The sequence below is a fragment of the Neoarius graeffei genome, chromosome 24, assembly GCF_027579695.1.
Source record: "Neoarius graeffei isolate fNeoGra1 chromosome 24, fNeoGra1.pri, whole genome shotgun sequence".
NCBI classification, from domain to species: Eukaryota; Metazoa; Chordata; class Actinopteri; order Siluriformes; family Ariidae; genus Neoarius; species Neoarius graeffei.
The window spans coordinates 58504927-58527319 of NC_083592.1; the positions used below are offsets into that span (position 1 = coordinate 58504927).

The window sequence follows — 22393 nt, forward strand, 5'->3', positions numbered from 1 at the left end:
TAGTCCCTTTATGACGAGGACACGTGTTTTATACACTTCCTTTAAGTGCACAGGAGGGTCACATCTGTCTCACACACCACGCTGAGACAGCTGTGTGTGTGTGTGTGTGTGTGTGTGGTCTCCCCCCAGGGCCTGACAGCACACTGCCCAATTACTGCATAGCATCACAGAATCTCCCTCAAGGCTTTCTGAACCTTTGTGTGTAACAGCTGAGCACACACACACACACACGCGCATGGGCGGGCATTAGCTAGGAGGGGACGGATGAGTCATACACCCATTCCTGCAGAGAGAGATTGTCTTCTTCTCTTTCCTCGATGCTGCTATAAATATCAGCTGCTTCTGGTGGGTGCCGACTCCACCACCGTCACCTTCATCATCATCATCATCATCACAACCCACCGTAACTGTCCATCACATCACCGTGAGTGTGTTTCAGCTCATTCATAGCTGTGTGTGTGTGTGTGTGTGTGAGAGAGAGAGAGAGAGAGAGAGAGAGTCTGTTCTCCACCTCACGCTTGTTATTCTTGGTATTTTGGGGAAAACTGATGCTTTATGTGCTACATGATCTCTCTCTCTCTCTCTCACTCACACACACACACACACACACACACACACACACACACAAATTTGTTTTAACTTTGACCTAGTTTTGTGTGTGTGTGCCTGTTACCCTTGAGATGTGCTGTGTATGGTGATGATGTTCCTGCTATGAGCTCTTATTTATCTTATATGCAGCTCTTTTATCTAGCCTCCTTATGTGTGAGAGAGAGAGAGAGAGAGATGTGTTCTGGTTCAGTTAGGTTTGTTTTATAGAAGTTTTTATAAACGCACATTCACAGTGTATTTACATTCAGCCACACCTACAAAACTCCCAGGGATGAGAATTTTCCATGGATCTGCGGAATTCCGATTTTTTTTTTCCCACTGAAAATGTCATTTTTGTGAAACGTGTAAATCCGTTGAGAAAATTTCGGGGGGGGTCGGCACGAGGCAAGGCTTGTGGTGGCACAAGCAGGCAGGACCGACCGACCGACCGACAGCATCTTTCGGCAACACTCATCACAAAATTAGTTGCAGCTGTGATAACGGAAATCGTCATTGCTTTCTTCAATATTTATGCTAACGACAACTCACAACGATTTCCGGCAACATTTTGGCGCTAGTTTCATCTCACTTCTACAATTCATGGAGAAACAAGCTACACGTACACGGTTTTGATCACTTCTTCTTAAGTTCTAGTTATTTTGGTTAGTTTTCAAAGTTACTTCACCAATATGGCGAAAGTTTTGGACCACAAAAATGAGGATCGCGCCAGGGAAACCGATAAATCGAACGGGATAAAGAACTGTTTCCGATGGGCATGGCTCGACAGTAGCGTTACCGTGCAGATAGGGACACAAACTGTAACGACGTGCCTGACGGAACATATTCGAAAAGTGGACGTGCTGGGAAAGGTTCTGTGTATTCTGTGCTCAGCTATGACCAGTTATGGAAACAGAGGAGCTAGAAACATCCAGGAGCACATCAAAACAAAAAAGCACAAAGGTACGTTTTACTTAAATTGTCAAAGATAGAGTCAGGAGGAATCTAATATATCGTTACGGTTACCTCCATTATCGTTCATGATATATATATATATATATATATATATATATATATATATATGGTGAGGTTTTTTTTTTATCTTATTTATAAAATATCTTTGGGTGGCATGGTGGTGTAGTGGTTAGCGCTGTCGCCTCACAGCAAGAAGGTCCTGGGTTCGAGCCCCGGGGCCGGCGAGGGCCTTTCTGTGTGGAGTTTGCATGTTCTCCCCGTGTCCGCGTGGGTTTCCTCCGGGTGCTCCGGTTTCCCCCACAGTCCAAAGACATGCAGGTTAGGTTAACTGGTGACTCTAAATTGAGCGTAGGTGTGAATGTGAGTGTGAATGGTTGTCTGTGTCTATGTGTCAGCCCTGTGATGACCTGGCGACTTGTCCAGGGTGAACCCCGCCTTTCGCCCGTAGTCAGCTGGGATAGGATCCAGCTCGCCTGCGACCCTGTAGAACAGGATAAAGCGGCTACAGATAATGAGATGAGATGAGATAAAATATCTTTCAAATTCCTATGTGAAAGCACTTTTTAAAGCACCAAAATAAAGGATTTTTATTTGAAATAAAATGTTATATATAATTGTGTTTTAGAAAATGTATATATAACCATTGATTGATATTATCTATGTTTTAGAAAATGTATACACAAACATCAATTACTTATAATTATTTCTTGAATTTGACTTGAAAGTTCAATAGTCTATTTGATATTTATTTCACACAGAATACAATTGTTTGCAAATATTTCAGAAGTTTGGGAAAATGATTAAGATATTGTTGGACATTTCAAGCTTTCAGAGGTAATGATTTCCCTTTATTTTCAATGTTAGAAGTCATCAGAGGTCACCATTCCTTAGTGCATTTTATAAAAATTTCCCATGCTCAAAGGGGGGGCAGACATTTCAGTTTTTTTTTAAATGTCCCATTCTCATCCCTGAACTCCATAAAAGGTAAAGAGAGCTCGACAAAATGGTACCTGAATGGTGAAGAGGTGCACAATCTCGGGCACGGTCTGAGGGACGAGAAAGAAAGAGAGACTCAGACAGACATGTAAACGGACAAACAGAAAGCCAGATAGACAGACAGACAAGTATAGACAAACAGACAGAAAATGAAGGAGACAGACTGACGCACAGACAGACAGAGAGAGACAGACAGAGAGACTGATAGACAGACAGACATTCATAGGCTGATAGACAAAGAAAGAGAGATGGACAGAAACAGTCAGATCCAGAGATACAGACAGTAACATTCAAAGAAGGAAAGAGTGGTGTGTGTGTGTGTGTGTGTGTGTGTGTGTGTGTGTGTGTGTGTGTGTGTGTGTGTGCGTGCGTGCGCCTGGCCAAGATTAAAGTTCACGCCTGACTCTTTTTCCCACTTTCCTTCTTCTCCACAGTGAGCATCTTCTCATCTTACTCTGTCAGAGTTCACGTGTGTGTGAGTCACCAGTCACGTTTATACACACACACACACACACACACACACACACACACACACACACACACACACACAGTGTTAATTCTGAGTCATGAGGAAGTGACTGTGCTGACTGATCCTCTTTCTTTCTGCTGAGGAGAGACAAACTCACAGATCGATCCTTGACCACACGGTTGCCAAATCCTCTTGCAATCCCTGAGCTCTTGACCCTCTGGGTTGCCACATCCTCTCCCTGTTCCATTCCTTACAACATCTGCATACTCATCATGCATACGCAAGTTTCTCTTCATCATTAGCAGGTCACATGACCAGTCGTAACGCATCTGTAGTCTGTACCTGCACCAGGGACTTGATCAGAAACGTCATGTCTCTGACACGTCCTTTTAAACATTATCGATATCTTGTTGTTGTGTGCAGGGCAGGGCGATACACTGACATCGCCACCTCATGATTCGCAGAAGGCATTTATCTATATATGTGATTTATGGATCTATAGTTCACAAAGAATTTCCCAACAATACAGTATTTTTGCGTTTACAGTAAAAAAAAAAGCCTTGTTTTGCTAATATTTGCAAAAAAAATTTGTTTTAAAATTCACCTTTATATTACATTTATTTGCATGTAAAAAAACTAACCCTGAATTAAAAAAAAAAATTCAAAAAATACAAATATTTAAACAAATGACATTTTATGTTTGTAAAATTGACAGTTTTACAAAAATAAATTTTGAAAACTTTTTAGCATCATGTTGGATTGAAATGATCTCATCTCATTATCTGTAGCCGCTTTATCCTGTTCTACAGGGTCGCAGGCGAGCTGGATCCTATCCCAGCTGACTACGGGTGAAAGGCGGGGTTCACCCTGGACAAGTCGCCAGGTCATCACAGGGCTGACACATAGACACAGACAACCATTCACACTCACATTCACACCTACGCTCAATTTAGAGTCACCAGTTAACCTAACCTGCATGTCTTTGGACTGTGGGGGAAACCGGAGCACCCGGAGGAAACCCACGCGGACACGGGGAGAACATGCAAACTCCGCACAGAAAGGCCCTCGCCGGCCACGGGGCTTGAACCCGGACCTTCTTGCTGTGAGGTGACAGCGCTAACCACTACACCACCGTGCCGCCCCGGATTGAAATTATTAAAAACAAAAAATGTAAAAAGAATTGAATGAAAAGGGAAAAAAATTATATCCATCCACCTTTTACTAATCAGCCCAAAGGTTGAGAAGCTTTTTTTAATATATATTTTTTTAAATAATTTTTTATATATACAACCCCGATTCCAAAAAAGTTGGGACAAAGTACAAATTGTAAATAAAAACGGAATGCAATGATGTGGAAGTTTCAAAATTCCATATTTTATTCAGAATAGAACATAGATGACATATCAAATGTTTAAACTGAGAAAATGTATCATTTAAAGAGAAAAATTAGGTGATTTTAAATTTCATGACAACAACACATCTCAAAAAAGTTGGGACAAGGCCATGTTTCCCACTGTGAGACATCCCCTTTTCTCTTTACAACAGTCTGTAAACGTCTGGGGACTGAGGAGACAAGTTGCTCAAGTTTAGGGAGAGGAATGTTAACCCATTCTTGTCTAATGTAGGATTCTAGTTGCTCAACTGTCTTAGGTCTTTTTTGTCGTATCTTCTGTTTTATGATGCGCCAAATGTTTTCTATGGGTGAAAGATCTGGACTGCAGGCTGGCCAGTTCAGTACCCGGACCCTTCTTCTACGCAGCCATGATGCTGTAATTGATGCAGTATGTGGTTTGGCATTGTCGTGTTGGAAAATGCAAGGTCTTCCCTGAAAGAGACGTCGTCTGGATGGGAGCATATGTTGCTCTAGAACCTGGATATACCTTTCAGCATTGATGGTGTCTTTCCAGATGTGTAAGCTGCCCATGCCACACGCACTAATGCAACCCCATACCATCAGAGATGCAGGCTTCTGAACTGAGCGCTGATAACAACTCGGGTCGTCCTTCTCCTCTTTAGTCCGAATGACACGGCGTCCCTGATTTCCATAAAGAACTTCAAATTTTGATTCGTCTGACCACAGAACAGTTTTCCACTTTGCCACAGTCCATTTTAAATGAGCCTTGGCCCAGAGAAGACGTCTGCACGTCTGGATCATGTTTAGATACGGCTTCTTCTTTGAACTATAGAGTTTTAGCTGGCAACGGCGGATGGTACGGTGAATTATGTTCACAGATAATGTTCTCTGGAAATATTCCTGAGCCCATTTTGTGATTTCCAATACAGAAGCATGCCTGTATGTGATGCAGTGCCGTCTAAGGGCCCGAAGATCACGGGCACCCAGTATGGTTTTCCGGCCTTGACCCTTACGCACAGAGATTCTTTTGATGATATGATGCACTGTAGATGATGATATGTTCAAACTCTTTGCAATTTTACACTGTCGAACTCCTTTCTGATATTGCTCCACTATTTGTCGGCGCAGAATTAGGGGGATTGGTGATCCTCTTCCTATCTTTACTTCTGAGAGCCGCTGCCACTCCAAGATGCTCTTTTTATACCCAGTCATGTTAATGACCTATTGCCAATTGACCTAATGAGTTGCAATTTGGTCCTCCAGCTGTTCCTTTTTTGTACCTTTAACTTTTCCAGCCTCTTATTGCCCCTGTCCCAACTTTTTTGAGATGTGTTGCTGTCATGAAATTTCAAATGAGCCAATATTTGGCATGAAATTTCAAAATGTCTCACTTTCGACATTTGATATGTTGTCTATGTTCTATTGTGAATACAATATCAGTTTTTGAGATTTGTAAATTATTGCATTCCGTTTTTATTTACAGTTTGTACTTTGTCCCAACTTTTTTGGAATCGGGGTTGTATATACACACATATATATATATATATATATATATATATATATATATATATATATATATATATATATATATATATAAGTTTTCCAGAGCTACTTGTTGGAGGAGCAGCAGCTCTCTATGGATTACGCCGAGGACACCGGGGGAAGCGAGCTGGCGCGCTCGTCAGGCTGAGGCAGTGGGGGTTTCGCACTGCGCTCCCGTCTATTCGCGTGGCTAACGTCCGCTCTCTGGCCAGTAAGATGGACGAACTGCTGCTCCTCAACTCAATTAGCACAGATTTTAACAGATCTGCTGCCTTGTGCTTCACCGAAACCTGGCTTGGTGAGCACATCCCGGACTCTTCTCTCCATCTGCCTGGATTTCACCTGCACCGAGCGGACCGCGAAACGGAGCTCACGGGGAAAACGAGGGGAGGCGGAGTCTGCTTTTACATTAACAAAGGTTGGTGTACTGATGTCACAGTTCTAAACAAATCATGCAGTCCTTATCTGGAGACATTATTCATAAACTGCAAACCGTTTTATGCTCCGCGAGAGTTTTCCTCATTTATTCTGGTTGGAGTTTACATCCCCCCTCAGGCGTGTATTAATGAGGCGTTACAACACCTGGCTGACCAGATAAACAATGTGGAGAAAAACCACCCGGACTCTTTGCTCGTTGTTTTGGGGGACTTTAACAGAGCAAACCTCAGCCACAAACTGCCAAAATATAAACAGCACATTAAGTGTCCCACCAGGGACTCTAACACTCTGGACCACTGTTACACTGTTTTAAAGGACTCGTACCACTCTGTCCCCCGTGCAGCCTTGGGACTATCTGATCACTGCATTGTTCATCTTATCCCGTCCTACAGGCAGAAGCTGAAATCTGCTAAGCCTGTAGTAAAGACGGTGAGGAGATGGTCCGATGAGGCCAAAGTGGAACTACAAGCCTGCTTTGACTGCACTGATTGGAGTGTTTGAGGCTGCAGCCCCAGACCTGCATGAACTGACTGATACTGTGACATCTTACATCAGTTTTTGTGAGGATGTGTGTGCCTACCAAAACCTTCCGCATATACAACAACAATAAACCCTGGTTCACTGCAAAACTCAGGTAACTTCGTCAGAACAGAGAAGAGGCCTACAAAAGTGGAGACAGAGTTCTGTATAATCAGACCAGAAACACACTGACAATGGAGGTGAAGGCAGCTAAGAGGAGCTACGCTGATAAGATTAAAAACATCCTTTCAGCAAACAATCCGACGTCAGTGTGGAGAGGCCTGCAGAACATTACTGACTATAGAGAGCGTGCACGTGACGTCACGAGGTCACGTGATATTTGTTTATCTGCCATCTTGGACGGCAAGGCCGCGCATAGAACTTAGACGAACCCGTTCTAATTATCAAGTGTGTGGGAGTAGATCTTTCGAGAATGGTTGGTTATAGCTTGTTCAGCATTTGGTTGTGCCAATAGACAGGGCCAAAAGGAGGGCGTGTCATTTTATAGATTCCCCGCAGACGAGGAGAGACGCGCAAAATGGGTGTCCGCTGTGCGAAGAGAAAACTGGAACCCCAGTTCTACCAGCCGAATTTGTAGTGAACACTTCATATCAGGTAGGTGTAATCTTCTAATTCAATACTCCTAGTCGGGGAGAGTGGGGAAGAGTGAGCCGCTTTTTTTATTTTTGGACCCCTAGCCAAAATAAAAGGGCTGAAGTTAAAATGATCCTATGCAAATGAAAGGTATTCAGAGTAGTTGCAACACGAACCAAGTTGTACAACTAATCGTGCAACCATCAGTTCTACAGATGGGAGAAAAAGCCTGTTAATTTTATGGCTCACTCCTCCCGATCTAAGGGAGGTGTGAACCACCCCATGGGGAGGACTGGACCACTGGCTTGAAATCATGAACAAATGACATTTGTCATGAAATACAAACTTTTATTTGAACTGTAACAAATGAAACATATTAAAACCAAATCAGACTGTAAAACTTGTAAAACAGTAAAGATATCAAAAAAATCTAAAATCTTAACAAAAAAAGTCCAGCTATTATAATTTTTTTTTTTTTTTTTTTTTTTGTAGGAACACGTGTTTGCACAGCAGCATTACAGTCTATAAAACATAATTAAACCTGAGGCCTGTCTTTAGCCGAAACACCAAAATAATCTGAAATGAGATACTAGTAATGGGCACGCTTAGCCAAATAACCAACTAACCTGAAATTGGAACTCAAGGCTTCTTAAAGCCTACAACAGAAGTATAGGTACCTCGTATGCCATCCCAGCATACAAAAATGAACGTGTTAAAAGACCACATCAAACATGAACTGGTCTAAAGTACGTTTGATGCCAACGACTGGTTGGTAGGATTATTGGTAATCTGTGGATTATAGCCCCATACCTTAATTACATGTAAAAGTATTAGTACGGTAATGTATCACCATGACACAAGATTAGTTAAGGGAGGAGTGGGCCACTGAAGGGAGGAGTGAGCCTAGGCTCACTCCTCCCATGCACTGTGTGGCTCACTCCTCCCAAAACGACCCGCCATTGCTTCTGATGTCGACCTACATTTGAACGGAAGGATGTGGCCCAGGTTACGTCATCACACAATACCATAGTACATGCCTAATAAACAACAACAACAACAACAATGTGATTGTTATCTTGGTTTATTAGACAATAGGATGAAAAAGCATGTTAAGTGAAATATTTACTTACTACCTTGAATTTTAGACTTTTGTTCTCCTATTGTGAGCAGGGTGCCAGGCTTCCATCCACTGTGGGTTGAAGTCAGGGGAATTCCCTGGTGACTTCATATGACAAGTTAACTGGGATAAACCCTGGCTAAATTTAGAAAAATTTTAAGTGGTTCACTTCTCCCCATGGCTCACTCCTCCCCACTCTCCCCTACATCTGTTAAGTTGATTTTCGGATTGAATGATAGCTGCATACTTAGAAACTAGACAGTCTCTAACGTTTAAAATGGCTACGCCTAGCTCTACTACCCTGGCCTAGTCTATGACAATGTTTTATCTTTTTGGCTCATATATGCCTTTGAAAGGCCAATCCATAGTAGGGATGGCGAAAACTAAAAAAAAATCTTGACCGACTACCGAGCCTCATTAGCCGGTTAAAGTCGGTTAACCTATGAGTTTAAACAGGGATGCAAACGGCATGCCTTTTGGCGGATGCGCCTTTTTCATGGCTGAATCGTGCAGATCCGATTTTTTTTTTTTTTTTTTTTTTTTTTTTTTAGGGGGGGGTGTTGGAGTGTCTGAATAATTTCATCAGAGTAAATTCTGTATTAAAATTACTAAATAAGCAAATGCCGTTACAGTCCATGAAACAGGAAGTATGAGAAGAAAACAGTAAATCAGAAAGCTGCGCACGTTTTCACGGAAGCTGCGCAAATGTGCGCAGCTTTCTGATTTACTGTTTTCTTCTCATATCTGGAACTGAGTTTAGATTTCGAACATTCTTACGATAAAACGTCCTGCATAGTCTCTTTATGATAAACGTCTTAATGCCACTTACCCGTGAGGTTATCAAGTAGACTTCCTTCTTCGGAACCTTCCAGAGGTATAGTTGGGATACCCATCCCGCAACAAAATATTTATAAGCTTCCAGGCTCTTGTAAGCTTTGAGGGCTTTGCCAGTACAACACGATTCACGATTAACAAGAAAATTGTAAATGTCGTGGTAGGCCAGATCGGGCAAATCGCCGGCACCGCAGCTCCGAATTTCCCTGAACAAGGATTGCGGCAAGTTGTACGGATCTGCAATCCCCAACCTGGAACACTTTTCCACGTAACGCTGCCTCACGTCACCTTCAAGATGCTGAACAAACTTAGACAAGTAATCGCACGATGTAGATGGGGTATTTTCCGAATTTTCTTGGGGATTACTCCCTGGATCCATTACGCTCGCGCAAGGTAAACAATCCTGATGCCGTCCAATATGGCGGAGTACACACGTGCGGGTCACGTGACTGCACATCCTCTATAGGAGACCATCCACCAACACTGCAGTGAACCATCAACTGGCTGACGAGCTGAATGTGTTTTACTGCAGATTCGACACATTCTCACCTCTCCCCCCCCTTCAGTCATTAAAGACCCATTTACACCCCCTGCCATTCTGCCACTCCCTGCCTCTGACCCCCCACCAGCACTCAAGATCTGTGAAGAGGATGTCTGTCAGTTTTTCCGCAGACAGAAAATCAGGAAGGCACCTGGCCCAGATGGTGCGTCACCCTCTTGTCTGAAGGTCTGTGCTGACCAGCTGGCTCCCATCTTCACCCACATCTTTAATAGATCCCTGGAGCTGTGTGAAGTCCCCTCATGCTTCAAACGCTCCACAATAATCCCGGTTCCTAAGAAAACCAATATCACAGGACTGAATGACTACAGGCCTGTTGCCCTCAAATCTGTAGTCATGAAGTCCTTCGAGAGACTTATGTTGTCATACCTGAAGGACATCACAGACCCCCTGCAGTTTGCCTACCGGGCAAACAGGTCAGTGGATGATGCAATAAATATGGGTCTACACTACATCCTGCAACACCTTGACTCTGCAGGGACATACGCCAGGATCCTGTTCATGGACTTCAGTTCAGCATTCAACACCATTGTTCCAGACATCCTCCACACCAAGCTCACCCAGCTCACTGCACCCTCCTCCACCTGTCAGTGGATTACAAACTTCCTGACTGACAGGAAGCAGCAGTTGAGGATGGGGAGCTTCATATCCAGCACTCGGACTATCAGCACTGGCGCCCCCCAAGGGTGTTTGCTCTCCCCACTGCTCTTCTCCCTTTATATCAACGACTGCACCCCAAGAGACCCGTCTGTTAAACTCCTGAAATTTGCGGACGATACAATGGTCATCGGCCTCATCCGAGATGGTGACAAGTCTGCATACAGAAGGGAGGTTGAACGGCTGGTCTGGTGGTGCGGTCAGAACAATCTGGAACTGAATACGCTCAAAACTGTGGAGATGACAGTGGACTTTAGGAGGAGCCCCCCCCCCCCCACACACACACACACACACACACTCTGCTGCCCATCACCATCACCAACAACACTGTGACTGCTGTTGAAACCTTCAGGTTTCTGGGTTCCACAATCTCTCAGGACTTGAAGTGGGAGACCAACACAGTCACCATCATCAAAAAGGCTCAGCAGAGGTTGTACTTTCTGCGCCAGCTCAGGAAGCTCAACCTGCCTAAGGAGCTGCTGACACAATTCTACTCTGCCATCATTCAGTCTGTTCTCTGCTCTTCCATCACTGTTTGGTTTGGATCGGTCACCAAACAGGAGAAGAACAGACTGCAACGGACAATAAGGTCTGCAGAGAAAATTATTGGTGTCAACCTGCCCTCCATCCAAGACCTGTACCTGTCCAGAGTCAGGAAACGGGCAGGTAACATCTCTGCGGACCCATCACACCCTGGTCACAAACTGTTTAATCTTCTCCCCTCAGGGAGGTGATATAGATCACTGTATGCAAAAACAACCAGACACAAGAATAGTTTCTTCCCTCAGGCGGTCTCTGTGATGAACAGCTAAAATCCAGGTTCATATATCAGTAATATCACTTGCAAAATATCTGCACACTCATACCGTCATTCTGTGCTCACTGTATACTTTTATATTTATCTATTTCATACTTGACTTACCTGGATTACTTTGCACTATGCACCTATTGCACCGTTTGTTTGTTTTGTGTATACGCTTTTTATCTGTTTTGCACTATGAGAGCTAAGTGAACCGGAGTCAAATTCCTTGTGTGTCCACATACCTGGCAATAAAAGTGATTCTGATACACACACACACATGCGCGCACACACACACACACACACACACACACACACACAGTATTGTGTGTTTTTACTAAATTAATTTTTAAAAAATTCATCCTAAATCTCATCTTTACTAAAGTATATTAAGGTCATTGTACTGTAGGTTAAAAAAAAAAAAAGAGCTGAGGCAGGGGGTAATATACAGTACCAGTCAAAAGTTTACACACCCCTTCTAATTCAGTGTTTTTTCTTTATTTGTATTAATTAAAAGTCACTTCCTGTCTTAAAATAATGATGGATGCCGTTTCTCTTTACTTAGGTGTTTAGTTCTTGACATGTATGGATTACTGCAGTTGTGGTGTGGAATAGGGCTATTTACTGTATTTTTCTTTTTTTTTTTTTTACTATTTACTGTGGCGGCACGGTGGTGTAGTGGTTAGCGCTGTCGCCTCACAGCAAGAAGGTCCTGGGTTCGAGCCCCGGGGCCGGCGAGGGCCTTTCTGTGTGGAGTTTGCATGTTCTCCCCGTGTCCGCGTGGGTTTCCTCCGGGTGCTCCGGTTTCCCCCACAGTCCAAAGACATGCAGGTTAGGTTAACTGGTGACTCTAAATTGAGCGTAGGTGTGAATGTGAGTGTGAATGGTTGTCTGTGTCTATGTGTCAGCCCTGTGATGACCTGGCGACTTGTCCAGGGTGAACCCCGCCTTTCACCCGTAGTCAGCTGGGATAGGCTCCAGCTTGCCTGCGACCCTGTAGAAGGATAAAGCGGCTAGAGATAATGAGATGAGACTATTTACTGTTTGATCTCAAACGCATTAAGAAGGTAAGAAACTCGTCCACTAATTACCTTTTGATGAGACACACCTGTTAATTGAAAAGCATTCCAGGTGACTCCCTCGTGAAGCTGGTTAAGATAATGCTAATAGTGTGCAAAGCATCATCAAGGGAAACACTGGATACGCTGAAGAACCTAATATCAAACAGATTTTGCTTTTTAACACTTTTGTTTTTTTTTTGTTTACTACATAATTCCATAGATGTTCCAGATGTTATTTCATAGTGTTCAGGTCTTCAGTTTTGTTCTACAGTGTAGAGGATAGTCACAATACAGAAACACATATGAATGAGTAGAGTAGGGGTGTACAAACTTTTGACTGGGGCTGTATATAAAGATTAAAGTTGTGCATTTATGAGAAAAAACCCTGACATTCTCAGAGATAAGAAAGTTAGGAAATGTTAGAAGGGGAAAAAAACCCTCTTGCTCTCGGCTTCCTGGCTGCAGTGCCTTCTGGGAAATGTAGTCCAACGTCTTGTAATACTTTATTCTTTTATACTGCGTGACTGAGGTGGAAACACTGCGCTTCGTCTAACTCTCAGCTCAGCCGTGGTGTCTGTGGTGTGACGACGTTGAGCTGAGACACCCCACCCCACCCCACCCCACCCCAGTTCACATGGAGTATCAGTCCAACACATTCCTGTGAATGAGCTGTTGCTATGGAAACGATAACATTATTATACAGCAGCTGGTGTTATAGAAGTGACTCCCCGCCATCTGATCGGAGACTTTAGTGGGGTGTTTATTCTTTAATTCAGCTCGCGGTGTCTGTTACAGGTGAAGTGGTGAGTGTCGTTGGAGTGTGATGTCATGGCGCAGGCCGTGCGTGCAGCATGCTGGGTAAAATTCCAGCTTGTGTGGGAGCTTTGAGGAGAAGGTTGCATTCTCACTCGTGTCCCAGTGATGATGGATGTTTGCTCAACAGGGTTTCTGTCCCTGAAGGACCGTTGCAACCCATCTGCCTCTTGTCCTCCATTCCGAGTGTTTCCTCATCTCTACTTTAAAGGATCAAGTCTGGTCAAGTTGATTTGTCTCGTGGTTTTAACAGCAGACACTGTCGCTTTACAGAAAAATGAAGACTTTAAACACAGGAGCTAATTTTATCCCTAAATATATACTGAGCTAATCCCCCTAATGAAGTCAGACGGAGGTCACAAGAAGCATGCATGTGTGTTAGTGTTTGTTGGTGTATGTTAAAATTTTTGGGTTTCATTGTTTTGTTTGTGTTTTTGGTGTTTTGCTGAAACTCATTAGTGTTATTATTGTTGTTTTAGTGTTTTGTTTGTGTCTGCTGGTATTTGTTAGTGTTTGTGTTTGTAGGAGTGTGTTAACATTTTGTTAATCTTTGTATTTGTGTTGGTTAGTGTTTGTTGGTGCATGTTGATGTTGATTATTAATATTAGTGTTTGTTGGTGTGTTTTAGTGTTCAGTAGCATATGTTAGTGTGTTTTTATTGGGCGTGTGTTGGGTGTTTGGAGCTTTAAGTGTTTCTCTCGGTGTTTTCTCGGCCTATTGATTCAAGCAGCAGCTGAAACCCTGCAGTTTCTCTATAAATAGACCTGCATTAGTTTTAGCGCTGGACAGGAATCAGATCTCAGGGCTGTTTCTTCTGATCCGGAAACTGTGTGTGTGGGTGTGTGTGTGTGTGTGTGTGTGTGAGAGAGAGAGAGAGAGAGAGAGAGAGAGACAGAGAAAGTAAGATCTTGGTGCTGATTCTCCTCTGTGTGTCTGAGATGAGGCTTGTAGGTGTGTGTGTGTGTGTGTGTGTGTGTAACCAGAGCGTTGATGAGTGAGCTCTGTGTCTCTGCTCGTTAGTGCGCGCTGCAGGTCGTGAGGTCACTGAGACAACAGACGGAGAGAGAAACATCAGACTCGCGTCTCACTTTTACTTCAACACGCTTCGTTTCTGGGTTTATATTTGAACAAAGAATAAATTTTCATTTGTTGTGTGTGTGTGTGTGTGTGTGTGTGTGTGTGTGTGTGTGTGTGTGTGTGTGCGCGCACATATACCCTGCAGATGACTCGGGGGAAGAAGAGCCCACGTCTCGCTCAGACCGCAGTGAGCTGCAGGGGGCGCTGAAGACATTGGCGAGTAAGCTGGATGATCTGTGTACGTGTAATGATCTGATCGCGAAGCACGGTGCGGCCCTGCAGCGTTCCCTCAGCGAGCTCGAGGCTCTGCGCGTCCCGGTGGAGGGCAGCGAGAAGATCAAAGCCGTCAACGAGAGAGCCACGCTCTTCCGCATCACCTCCAATGCTATGATCAACGTGAGTACAGCGCGAGAGGACCAGAACCACAGTACAGTTCTGACTGTGTGTGTGTGTTGTCACTATTCCACTATTCACGAGTCCCTGTGACCGAGTTGTCACTATGGAAACAATAACCTATCAGAACGAGCTCATTAATATAAACGTGCGCTGCTGTTCTAGAGAATGTAACAGTGATGTAAGCGAGGGTGGAGCAGCGACACAGGCTGGAGTTCACTATACACCTCAGCTGTGTGTGTGTGTGTGTGGGGGGTAATAGCATAATTTTGGTCAGATTGAAGCAGTTCTTGACGTACTGTGGAGATCAGCAGGTCCAGTTTTTGGGCCGTCTGCTGTTTTCCCACCCTGAGTGTGACATCACAAACAAGATGGCCGACAAAACGTCCGATATTTAACTCTCTGTAGGGACTGGAGTAAGTGATCTGATTAACACACACTGCTCGTGACTTCACAACACACAGAGGAAATTACTGAATGTCTGTGCATGCATATGCATATGTGTGTGTGTGTGTGTGTGTGTGTGTGTGTGAGAGACCTGTTTCAGTCTCAGCATTAAAATGTGGAAGCAGCTCCTGAGTCTGAGCTGGATTTTTGTCTTCACAGCAGCTTACACACACACACACACACACACACACACACACACACACACATACACACTCTCTTATACAGCACTGTACATCAGCGTGGCTCACACACAGAGGTCTGGGTGAGTGTGTGTCACACTTGTTTCTGTCTCACTGTCTGCCTCATTATTTAATTATACTGTGTGTGTGTTAATGTTGTTAATGTCACTAACTGAGATAATGATCGAGATCAAACACTGAGGATTTACTGTGGAGGATAGATTTAATATATCTGCTGTACACTGTGTGTGTGTGTGTGTGTAAAATGTCTGCATACATGTTAATTGTGTAGATTTGTGTTATTGTGAGTTTGTGTAGTAAAGTTTACACACGCTGCAGAGTGCGGGGTGTCGTGATCAGGAAATAGAAATTCAGACAGGAAGTGATGCACTTTACTGTGATTTTACTTTTTGTGAGTCATAAAGTTAGATAGACAAATAATCCAGATTATTTCGTAAACAAACCGATTCATAAATAAACGGGTTCAGTTTTAGGAGAAAGAAAGAAAACAGACTAGAAAGAGAGAAGATTCTATGAGGAAAGAAAACCAAGAAGTGTTTAAAGAAAAAAAGAAATGAAAAAGGAAAAAGATTAAAAACAAAAATTGAAAGTGAGGAAGTATGTGAAGAAAGAAAATGAGAAATAAAAAACAAAAGAAAATGAGATTCTGTGACAGATAGAAAGGAAAAAGAATAAGATGAGAGAGAGAGAGAGAGAGAAGACTGATGAAGGGAAATCAGAAGGAACAGAAAAGAGAGAAATGTTTCAGTGTTTAAGACATTAAAAAGAAAGTAAAATAGACCATGTAAAAAAGAGAGAGAATGTGTGAGAAAGAGAGAAAAGAGTGTAAAAAAAAAAAGAGTAAAAGTAAAGGACAGAAGAATGAAAGAAATGAATTCATGTCTTTGTAACCTTTAGTAACCTCTCTATCTCTGTGCTTGTGTGTGTGTGTGTGAGTGAGAGAGAGAGAAATGTCCTTTCGCTTCTCCTTCGGTGTGACTCACTGCAGCGGTGAGTCAAATCTGAATCCTCAAGAAGTAAAAATGCAGTGTGTACATCAGAGAAACAAACAGCTTCACTCTCGGGGCCGTCATCACTTCAGACACTAATACTTTACAGCCGTGTAAATAAAACGTGAAGTAACGTGTCCTAGTGTCACGAAACATCAGAGTGCTGTAGTGTCCCAGGATCACAGTGTCAAAAATGGCAGTGTTGTAGTGTAAGGTGACCGTGTTGTAAAGCGTTGTAAAGTGTCGTAGTGTAAAGTGTCAGTGTCAATGTTGTAAAGTGACAGGGTCATAAAGTGTCGTGTAAAGTGTCATAGTGTGAAAAAGTGTGGTAAAGCACTGTAAAATGTTAGTGTCAAATGTTGTAGTGTCTGAAAAGTAAAGCGTCAGTGCCCTAAAGTAGCAAAAAGTGTCGGTGTCAAAAACTCAAAAACGCCAGTGTCATCATGTTGTAAAACATTATAAAGTGTCATAGTGTCGGTATCGATATCTGAATGTGTCGGTGTTGTAAAGTGTCAGAACGTGACGTAAAGTTTCAGTGTCAAAGTATCAGAAAGTGTCAGTGCAAAGATTTGAAATTAATATTTTTCCAATTTTGGGATAAACAGAGTGCAAGCACTAATACTAAAGTCATGAGACTGTGTGTGTGTGTGTGTGTGTGTGTGTGTGTGTGAGAGAGAGAGAGAAGCAGAAGATTCAGAGTAGCACACTATTTGGTCTGTCTTTTTCCAAGTTGATTGGCTATTTATCATAAGATGGGCGGGGCTTATGTATTTCTTTTTGCTGACTATCCAAAGCTCCATGAGATACTGGATGAGACACAGGAAGCAGGTGAAGGTTGAGGGTTTTGCTGCAGCTTTTTAATCAGTAGCCTGAAGCCCTGAGGTGTTCATGTGTAGATGTGTGTAACAGCCATAACGACACTGAACTGCTTCGACTCTTCATAGAGGGAAATGAAATAATTTTTAGTCTCAACAACAAGCAACTCGAAAGAATGAGAGAGTACTCTGTTATGTGGCAGGAAGTGTAGTTTTTAATGACTGCCTCCTTGTATCTGACGTGAGTTTGTGGCTCCCCGAGTTAGGCATGCCGTGATTTCCTGGAGCTGGCCGAGAGCCACAGCCGCAGATGGCAGCGAGTCTTGCAGCATGAGCGAGAACAGCGCACCCACCTGGAGGAGACGATAGAGCAACTGGCCAAGCAGCACAACAGCCTGGAGAGAGCGTGGAGGGAGGCGCCGACACACACCTCCAACACACCCGACACCACCTCCACACACACCGGTCTGCATTCACCTCTTCTGTCCAGGTCTCAGGCTGACGTGCATAACTATTCACCCCTACTTTAACGTTTCCATGTTGTGTAGCGTTACAAAATCCAAAATACTTTGTTCATTGCTGTGAAGCATGGTGGTGGGAGCATCACGTTCAGTGTAATTAGAAAATGAGGAAAAGTTCAGGGGGGTGAATACTTTTTGCAAGGCAATGTAGTTATTTTATAATTGAAATTTTAGGAACTAAGGGTACCACGTGGTGGTGGGGTGTGTGTGTGTGTGTGTGTGTGTGTGTGTGTGTGTGTCCTGCAGGAGTGAGTGAGAGGTCCCGTAAAGAGGAAGCGAGTGATGATGAGGATACGGAATATTTTGATGCCATGGAGGATTCGCCCGCTTTCATCACCGTGACGGCTACAGACATCTCTCAGCACAGGTCCGAATCTCCACAGTATTTAACTGTTGCTGTGCACAATGTATTGGCACCCTCTACCCCATCATGTGTATGAAAATAAATCACTTAATTATCCGAATAAATGTAATTCAGTAAAATGAAGGGTGATGGATCACCAGCATAATCACCAGGACAGACTCGTCAAAACATAGCCATTAAATTAACTTTGTATAATAGATTAAAATAAGAAAATGGAATAGATTAATTATAGAAAGAAGTAATAAATATTAAACAAATGGAATATTTAATATATACATTTTTAAATGCATTAAAATTTAAAGCAGATTTGCAGAACCTTTATTTTTAAATGAATTTCTGAGTGGATAGTATCTCCATCCTTGACTCTTGTATGCTGCATAAATGGGAATTAAAAAATGTATATATTTTTGAGAGTTAAAATTGACCACAAAGTTGTGATTGGAGCTGCCACGCTGAGCCAGCCAGCCCTGAGCGCGGGACGTCACAGCTGGAACCGGTTTTAAGACTGAGGCCTTTTACAGCTATAGACCAAAGTCATATAAATAAAAATTTATGGTGAAAATAAGAAACACCATTACCGGCTTGCTCAACTGAGACTGATTTAACTTCACTGATTGTGGGTTGACTCTCATTAAAACAGGATGGGTGCTATAACTTATGCAACATACATGTACATGCATGCATTTTCACTGATAAAACGTAAAAGGCTCATTAAATAATCAGATGAACTGAGACAATCACATTCTGAAGCAAATTAAATAATCTTATACCGCTAACTTAAACACACAATACAAGTTACATGGATTAATCTAAATGCAGGTAAACAACGTGTTTTGGTGTTTTTATTGTTTTTATCCAAATGAGAGTCGGAGCTTACCCGTCTGTGTTCTCGCTTCTTGAAGGCCGACCTTGTGGCTGATCGTTTTGAAACAATCTGACACTCAGTTGTTTGTTCAGTTCTCCGTTCATTCGCTTCTTCCACATAAGGGTGAGATATTGCTGCTGAGGCAAGTATATCCAGCGGAGAAGTCAGATGGCTGGTCCACTCATTCTCCATACTGTGTATTCCGCCATTACTGCTCGGCTCAGGCAATTACTAAAACCCGGGACGGGATGGCACCAGTTTTAGCAACAACCACGGGGAGGTCACTGCCTGAGCGATATGTCCCGTTCCGTCCCATCCTGGGTTTTAGCAACAACCCTCGGCTCACGCTCCGGGAGGACTGGTGCAACTGAACTTACTTTCCTTTTCTTGTAGTTTTCTTTTCCTTTAATTGTTGGTACTGCACCCTCTTTCAATCCGGACTTATAGCCAACGCTCCTCAACAGATCAGAGGTGTCGTACGAGTCTTCAGTAAAATGTACAGAGCAGAGGAGAGACCACTTCATAGCCACCCAATGTGCCCGTGAACAACTCGCAAAACGCATCCAAATCTTTGCAGTTTGAACGTTTTTGGGCCATGAATGCAACATAAATCCACCTTCTGTCGTGTTGCTGCACCAGCCAGCAACACATCTACGTGGCATGGCGATAAATTATCTCAAGATGGAGGATCGGAGTTGCAGTCAGCTCTGTGTTTTAGTATAGCGGAAATGGCGATGAGATTGATAGACTTCCTGCTGTGACGTCACAGATGTCAAGGTCATTCACTCAGACCGCTACCTATATAAATCACTTTAATCGTGAAAATTACTATATTAGATTTATTGTTAACGCTTAAAACTATTCCTGTGCCATTCTTGAGGTCTCAAGGCATTTATAAACGAAAGTGGGGCCATGGATCTGCGTATATGCTTTAAGATATGATTGATAACTAAAGAATTGTCATTTTAATTTATTAAATTGCTACTATAATAATTTTCACATACTTGTATCGTGTGTGTGTGTGTGTGTGTGTGAGACAGGCGTTCTCAGAGTAATCTCAGCGGTGCCAGCGGTGGGCAGCCCAGTGACTGGAACCTGGAGCAGCATGTGAGTGTTTGAGAAATAAACCCAGTATTGAGTCTGATGTTAACTTTAAGAGAGTGTTTGATGGATCCAGTTTTATTGTAATTTGAAACAGCGATGACCCGGACTGAATTACTGCCTTTCTCTGTCGTTCCGTCCCCTGTGTCTCTCTGTCTCTCTGTGTCTGTATGTCAGTCGTCTCCGAGCTGTAATGATTTATCAGGGAGGGAGGTGCAGACACGCAGGAGGAGGCGGAGCCGAATCCCAGACAAGCCTAACTATTCACTTAACCTGTGGAGCATCATGAAGAACTGCATCGGCAAAGAGCTCTCCAAGATCCCCATGCCTGTGAGCCTCCACACATGCCTCAATACTCCCTCTACACTGCCTCCAATACTCTCTCCAATACTGCCTCTACACTGCCTCTACACTGCCTCCAATACTCTCTCCACTACTGTCTCTACACTGCCTCTAATACTCTCTCCAGTACTGCCTCTACACTGCCTCTAATACTCTCTCCAGTACTGCCTCCAATACTCTCTCCAGTACTGCCTCTACACTGCCTCCTATACTCTCTCCAGTACTGCCTCTACATTGCCTCCAATACTCTCTCCACTACTGTCTCTACACTGCCTCCAATACTCTCTCCAGTACTGCCTCTACACTGCCTCCAATACTCTCTCCAGTACTGCCTCTACACCGCCTCCAATACTCTCTCCAGTACTGCCTCTACACTGCCTCCAATAAGCTCTCCAATATTGCCTCTACACTGCCTCCAATAAGCTCTCCATTATTGCCTCTACACTGCCTCCAATACTCTCTCCAATACTGCCTCCAATACTCTCTCCAGTACTGCCTCTACACTGCCTCCAATACTATCTCCAGTACTGCCTCTACACTGCCTCCGATGCTCTCTCCAATACTCTCTCCAATACTGCCTCTACACTGCCTCCAATACTGCCTCCAGTACTTCCTCTACACTGCCTCCAGTACTTCCTCTACACTGCCTCCAATACTCTCTCCAATACTGTCTCCAATATTCTCTCCAGTACTGCCTCTACACTGCCTTCATGCCAACTTCACATTGTCTGTCCTCCATACCACCACCAGACTACTACCATACTGCCTCCACATTGCCTCGACTCTGCCAGCACATTGCCACCTGACACTATATAATATCACTATACAGTACCACCACACTGCCTCAGTCTGCCCTTCATTCCCCCTTTACAGTGCCAGTGTATTGCCCTCATTGTGCTGTGATATTGACACCATGTTACTTTGAACACTGCCTTCATTCTGCCCTCACGCTGCTCTGATACATCTTCTATACCGCTGTCATACTTCTTTCATAATGCCTCCATACTCCTTATATACTACTTCCATTCTTCTACAATACCACCCCTGCCCTGCCGCCGTACCACCCCTGCCCTGCCGCCGTACCACCCCTGCCCTGCCGCCGTACCACCCCCGCCCTGCTGCCGTACCACCCCTGTCCTGCCGCCGTACCACCCCCGCCCTGCCGCCGTACCACCCCCGCCCTGCCGCCGTACCACCCCCGCCCTGCCGCCGTACCACCCCCGCCCTGCCGCCGTACCACCCCCGCCCTGCCGCCGTACCACCCCCGTCCTGCCGCCGTACCACCCCCGCCCTGCTGTAAAACTCCCTCCTTACTGCTACAGTACTACTTTCATAGCCATACTGTCTCCAAGACAGTGTTTCTAACAGATCTGTTCTTCCTCCGCCTTCTTCCCCAGGTGAACTTTAACGAGCCCCTCTCCATGCTGCAGCGGCTGACGGAGGATCTAGAGTATAGTGAGCTGTTGGATAAAGCGGCTCATTGTGAGAATTCTCTCGAGCAGATGTGTTTGGTGGCTGCCTTCTCCGTTTCATCCTATTCCACCACCGTCCACCGCACGGCTAAACCCTTCAACCCCCTTCTGGGGGAAACGTACGAGCTCGACCGACTTGATGACTGCGGCTACCGCTCACTCTGCGAGCAGGTTACACACACACACACACACACACACACACACACACTCTTGCTTAGGAAATGAACTGGACATTAAAAGAAACAATGCCCTCTAGTGGTGGAACTACAGACTCTCTTATATTTGTCTGTCCATTTCTCTCAGGTTAGTCATCATCCTCCAGCTGCGGCGCATCACGTCATCTCACAGCGAGGCTGGACTCTGTGGCAGGAAATCACCATTGCTAGCAAGTTCCGTGGCAAATACCTGTCCATCATGCCCCTGGGTAAGAGACTCCACCCACTTTAATAAACGCAGCTTGAGTGGGACTTGACTAAGCTTAAGTCAGAGCTTCAT

General features: G+C 44.0%; 1 protein-coding gene across 2 annotated transcripts in view; it reads left to right on the forward strand.

The window, feature by feature from the left end:
• osbp2b (oxysterol binding protein 2b) overlaps nt 1-22393 on the forward strand; it is a 58847-nt gene that overhangs the window by 19300 nt on the left and 17154 nt on the right. For both annotated transcript variants that reach the window (XM_060907549.1, XM_060907550.1), the window contains exons 3-9: nt 14535-14785; nt 17500-17698; nt 18001-18121; nt 20024-20090; nt 20262-20414; nt 21824-22069; nt 22202-22322. In XM_060907549.1, the coding sequence (XP_060763532.1) occupies nt 14535-14785; nt 17500-17698; nt 18001-18121; nt 20024-20090; nt 20262-20414; nt 21824-22069; nt 22202-22322 (1158 nt within the window). The remainder of the gene's footprint in view (nt 1-14534; nt 14786-17499; nt 17699-18000; nt 18122-20023; nt 20091-20261; nt 20415-21823; nt 22070-22201; nt 22323-22393) is intronic.